This window comes from Aegilops tauschii, chromosome 5 (assembly GCF_002575655.3).
Source record: "Aegilops tauschii subsp. strangulata cultivar AL8/78 chromosome 5, Aet v6.0, whole genome shotgun sequence".
NCBI lineage: Eukaryota > Viridiplantae > Streptophyta > Magnoliopsida > Poales > Poaceae > Aegilops > Aegilops tauschii.
The window spans coordinates 254,299,457-254,305,066 of record NC_053039.3 but is presented as its reverse complement, the minus strand read 5'-3'; the positions used below and the strand labels follow the sequence as shown (position 1 = coordinate 254,305,066).

The window sequence follows — 5,610 nt, the reverse complement described above, 5'->3', positions numbered from 1 at the left end:
AGCATCTTTCTGCATCCACAATTGCCTTTTTCTTTTTTCCGTACAAGAAAGCGGACACAGCGTAAGGTCTAGAGGGTTAGCGAGCACGGGGACAGGTCGCTGGGACGCATTCCATTCCGAAATTTGTTGGAACGTCCGCTCTCTCCCTGCAAGCAAAGTCGGACGTGGCCTCTACAACAACCTAACATGATCCAGACACCCTTTCTAATGTCAAGTACTGGTCTGCAATTATTATTATAGCTGCTTTTTAGAGCTAATGGATGTTAAGCTACCACTGTACTCTTATCTTCGTTCTCTTTTACCAACACAAGACACCTGGAAGTACTACTAATCTACATCCAGTTTAACAAATCTCTAACTTAGGATAATCATCATCATGGGTTAAAAAGGAGAACCTAGGAAAAAGAAGCACACATGACATGAGTTTGCCATCTCTCCTCCGATTAAAAAACAGAAAAGAAAGAGCTGATCACACCATTCAAGGCAAGTGTTTCTCTTCCAGTTTGATCTACCAACGAATTTACAGGATGGTCTGACCGAGTACGATACACACAACATATGCAAGACAAGTGTTCTTCTCTTCCTCTAATCATCCTTCCAATAAGCTAAAACATACCGACTGTGCTGCTGCTCTTCACATCTCAATATGGTGAGAATGGTTGGGGATCTCTCCTTGGTTGTCCAGGGGCATGTACTGCGCCATGATAGCGCGGATCTCTGAATCCATGTAGCTCTGTGCGTAGAAAAAAAAAGCATCACAGAAACGGTTTAGACGACAGCCTAGAGTTATCCATGTCTAAACAGTCAATCTGTACAGGTATCTTACCCGGATCCTGTACTTGTACACTGCGTATCCTGCGATTCCTACTGCTGCCAGGCCAAACAATAGAAACCATAGGAAATTCCAGCCTACCCGTGCTCCTGCATCTTTGCCTGAATAAAATGTGTTGACTTAGTAAGCTTTTGACAGCTAATCTATTGAAGAAACAATCACAAATAAAATGAGCGAGCATCATATAGATTATTATAGCTAGCCTTGCAATTTGGGGGATCTTATGGCCTCCAAATATCACATGTTAGCTTGGCTCAAGTATATAGGCACAACTGCTGGGGCAATAGTAAGATTGTTATAGTAGATATGCACATACTTATGCACGTATCATGCTCCTTCATGTACAGAAAGCCACCACCGCACCCACACTCGTAGCTTCCCCACGTGTTATTGCATTTGCATTCCTTGCACTGGCATGCAGTCCTTTCCTTGCACTCATCAACATCTAGCACAAAATATTTCACATCAGCACGGCTACGAAGGAGTTGCCAATAATATGACCAACAACGTTCAGTACGCTTTGACTGTCGCAGAATTCTAGGTGGATATTCATATTTGTTCACTCAAACACAAAATATTTTTGTTATTTTTTAAAACTACGGAGTAGGTTCCTATTCATATCTGTGCACGGGAAGGTACAAATCTGCAGGGCAAATAAGCAGTTGTGATAGCATAATGGAGTTCAGGGACTGAGTCTCACCTTCACATTTGTGAACACCATCACCTTTGAACCCATCTGGACATTTACAGCCACCATCCTGCAGGTTATGAACACCAGATATACGCCTTTAGATTTCAGATAACACATGTGGCAGCACTAAGGTTAGCAAAAAATCCAAACTGATTACTTACAGTGCAGGCAGAGTGTGTCCGGCCATTCCTGGTCTCTTTCCAACATCCACCATTGTTAATCTCACAGCGACCAGATCCTGAAGCTAAAATAACAAGGGCAGGTATAAGAATATTCAATGAGACTAAACTTGCATGTCCTGGAAAAGAAATGTGTTGTGCACAGCCCAGTCGCTACTTACTATCTTCAGTAATAAGGGTTAGAGTGGTAAAAACTAATCAGCTATCTGAGGCAGGGTACGGTCCATGACAACATTTCAATACTGAAAAAAAAAACAAAGAAAATATTATCCCAATTTCCTGGTATAGGTACCTTCACAGTGAGTGTAGCCATCACCAACAAATTTTACCCCTTTCACAACCGGGCATTCGCAAACTCTACCACGGAAAGTATCCTACATATACAACACACAAGTAACATCATATGCATATGCTAAAAAGAGAAAAGTGTTATCCCATTAACTAGAATTTAGCACAGAAGATAAGACCACCAGAAGTACCTTGCATGCAGATATGTTAGCAGCCTTATCATGCCAACAGCCACCATTGTTCTCCAAGCACTCGTTTGTTTGTATATCTACAATTTGATAACAAGAATTGACGATGCTTGAGAGAAGGATACGAGACAGGTTATGCTTGCCATACTCACAAAGCAGCACCGAGGAAAAGGGCATGGAAATCAATGCACTAACCTTCACTCAAGCAAACGGCAGGCTCAGTAGTTTCTTGGAAACCTGCACAAAGTGCTTTAAGAACTGCCCCTTTGTCAAGTTTCCCTGCAAAACAAATGTTAGGATAAGCACAACCGGAACCACGTAACTTGCTGGTAGCTATAGAGAATTGCTTTGGTGGTTTGACAGAGCACACACCTCTGTATTGTCTATTATTGATGACCAGTGTTGGTAATATAGTGACATCGCCACGAGCGCCTTTGCCAATCTATGTAAGACGCCCAAAATGATACAACATGATCACAAGTGGGATTAACAGAAGAGATAAATCACACAAAAGTACCAAGTACTAACCTGAGCATCCTGTTCAGCTTTCAGCACATGATTTTCTTCATCAGCATTTGGATCACCAATACACTTATCTATTGCTTTGTGATCAAGTCCTGAAAATCATAAACACGTTCAATACAATTATCCACACCACACTTTAAAAGATATAAAGAGGCGATGCAAAGACCAACATACCAAGTGACTTGATAACTCCATCAGCACATTCCTTGGTATACTTCTTCTCCTTCATTGGGCAGCGGATTGCAAAATCGGTCACGTAGTCCCACCATAACCAAGGCTTCTTATTCTCCTTCGCAACTTTATAAACACAGACTTGTCGCAAATTTTGAACCACCACATCTTTCCCATCATATCCTTTGCTGAAATCCTGTTCTGGGTCAGGTGCGCAGTACCTCCCATGGTTGATACACTGGGACTTGCACTGCTTGCTTAGTGTGAAGGCCTCCGGGCAATACCAGGTAATGTAATGAGGAGTGAACTGTGTGTACCCCTTTTTCTCAAGTATCTGTGCTGGCCCTTTAAAGCTCTTAACGAAATCAATCTGGCTGTCGCATTTGGGACCACATTCATCGTTACTGTTGGTCCAGAACTCGTATTCAACACGCTCATCAGGGTGAGGCAGGGACTCCCTCCAATCTAAATTCACATTAACCATGTGACCGCCATCGACTGCTTTCCTGAGTCTGTCCCCGAAGCTTTTTGTTATCAGCGCTGATGGTATGGTGATGTTCTCTAAATAATCAGCCCTTCCGCTCTCTTCAGGCGTATCCATTGTAATTAGAGGCTCATCCTTGTCATCGGCAACAAGAATAGCCGCCACTCCTGCGTTCTGAGCATTCCATGCCTTCTTTGTGAAGAAGCAATCTATATAGAACAGGAAAAACCATGTAATGTAATTCACGGCATAAGTATTTTAATTAACCGAGTAGAACCCAACACGATTGAGCATATTATAATTGACTGAGTAGAATGCAACATGACCAAGCAGACAAATAAGAATATTAAACAAGAATCAGCCGAAACAAAATCAGCGGAACATCATCGAGAGGTCAAACACCAAGACAGTGACACGGGTACTAAAGAAATCCCAGGAGGCCTTCACGGTAAAGGCTTTTCGGATTATAAGAATGACCCAGACTGTGAGACACGGATTTCGCCAGGAAATCCGGTCAACTAACATTCAGCTCAATCACTATCATCACATGCCAAGATCTAACTTTCAACGCACAGAAAAGACTCGACGAATTAACAAAAGATTCTTATCTCACTTCTAGGGCCAATTATATCCGTGCAGGCAAAGGGAAAGAAAACAATTATCTACAGTAATTTGCTCACCTCCTCGGTCGACTAGCAAGAAGGTGGGCAAGGACCCGGGCTTGGCCTTGTAGGAGATGTCGAAGTCGTCAAAGCTCTTGCAGGCCTTCCGGTTGGACTTAGGGTAGGCGACGACGCCGACCATGGTGCCCCCGTACTGCGGCACGCCGAAGTTGCCAATGGCGCACTCGTAGCTGCCCTTAAGAGAATCCGGCGCCGTGACCTTGAGGCTGTTCTTCTCCACGACGAATCTCCCCTCGCAGCAGCAGCAGAAGCCGCACAGGAGCACGGCCAGCACCAGCAGCAGCCGCGGCATCGCCGGCGGCGCGGATCGGAGCCTCATGCTCCAATCCGGCGACTGAACCTCGAGGAAGGATCGATCTTGGTTCCGGGGGCTGTACAGGCGAGGAAAGACGGGGGGATAAGCGGGATTTAGCAGAAAGACTGGGACTTTAGGCCGCGGAGGAAGGAGTTGGAGTGTGTTTATGGTATTTGGATGGGCGGAGGAGTTGGGAGTTGGGGAGATTTTGAGGGAGAAGATGGTTGCGGGAAGGGAGAAGGATACGGACTACGGAGAGGCCATGCTGGTGAAACCTCTTTTACTTTGTTTGTTTTCTTTACTCAAAGCGTCGTAGAGTTGAACACTTCTTCTTTGTTTTTTGTTTTTTAGAAATAGCAGGACTCTTCTGCGTATTTTTATTGATTTTTTAAAAACTAATACAAGGTCCAGATGTCCAATAAAAAGCAAAACAGAAAAAAAAATACAGGAGCAACAAATTTTTTTTACAACAACAACATGAATACTGGCCGTAGCCAGTATTGAGGTCCACTATACAAAAGAAGGATAACAAGCAAACTTGTTATCTGAAAGTGTCCACCCACTGAGGCAGGGAAGCAAACGACCTCCTCTTGACTCTATGAGTGAGCAGCTTCAGTTTTTCTTTGAGTCTGCGCCTGCATGCATAAAGACTTGGACAAACATCGTTGAAGATGAAGTCATTTTGTGTGTTCCATATGGCCCAAGTCAAATGGATGATGATGTCCATCGAAAAAGGCACCTTCAACATGTAGCGTAATCTAGCCACATGTGCTTGCACATTCAAATGAATTGGGCTCCATTATGGACAAATGTATTGCCAGCAAAGTTGTGCAAACATGCAATGAAAAAAAATATGATCCTTGTTTCCAAGGTGAAGTCATTACACATTGGCCAAGCGTAATCATCAATGAAGAAAGATTTTCTGAGGAGCATCGCTCTAGTGTTTAGCATGTTCATAAGCAGAAGCCAAAAGAAGATCTTGTGCTTGAGTTGGCTGCTGGAAATATGCCCTAGAGACAATAATAAAATGGTTATTATCATATTTCCCGTTCATGATAAATGTCTATTATTCATGCTAGAATTGTATTGACCGGAAACTTAAATACATGTGTGAATACATAAACTACCCAGAGTCCCTAGTAAGCCTCTACCAGACTAGCTCGTTGATCAAAGATGGTTATGGTTTCCTAACCATGGACATGAGGTGTCATTTGATAACGGGATCACATCATTAGGAGAATGATGTGATGGATAGACCCAACCGTAAGCTTAGC

At 43.3% G+C, this 5,610-nt stretch overlaps 1 protein-coding gene across 1 annotated transcript; it reads right to left on the bottom strand.

Annotated features, from left to right (window-relative positions):
- Window positions 1-477: 477 nt before the first annotated feature.
- LOC109782216 (vacuolar-sorting receptor 1) lies at window positions 478-4,627 on the bottom strand. The gene is made up of 12 exons (XM_020340826.4): window positions 4,039-4,627; window positions 2,878-3,567; window positions 2,707-2,795; window positions 2,551-2,620; window positions 2,374-2,457; window positions 2,182-2,258; window positions 1,995-2,076; window positions 1,685-1,767; window positions 1,533-1,590; window positions 1,149-1,277; window positions 827-933; window positions 478-733 (listed from the first exon to the last, which is right to left on the bottom strand). Exons 1-12 carry the CDS (start codon window positions 4,358-4,360, stop codon window positions 635-637), a joined length of 1,890 nt encoding a protein of 629 aa, XP_020196415.1. The 5' UTR covers window positions 4,361-4,627; the 3' UTR covers window positions 478-634.
- Between the last annotated feature and the right edge of the window lie 983 nt (window positions 4,628-5,610).

Excerpts from the sequence above, each read along its gene's own strand:
- LOC109782216 (XM_020340826.4), bottom strand. The coding sequence starts at position 4,360 with ATGAGGCTCCGATCCGCGCCGCCGGCGATGCCGCGGCTGCTGCTGGTG. Across the intron at positions 2,621-2,706 it reads AAGCTGAACAGGATGCTCAG|ATTGGCAAAGGCGCTCGTGG; the intron begins GTTAGTACTTGG and ends CGTCTTACATAG. Across the intron at positions 734-826 it reads TGTACAAGTACAGGATCCGG|AGCTACATGGATTCAGAGAT; the intron begins GTAAGATACCTG and ends TTCTACGCACAG.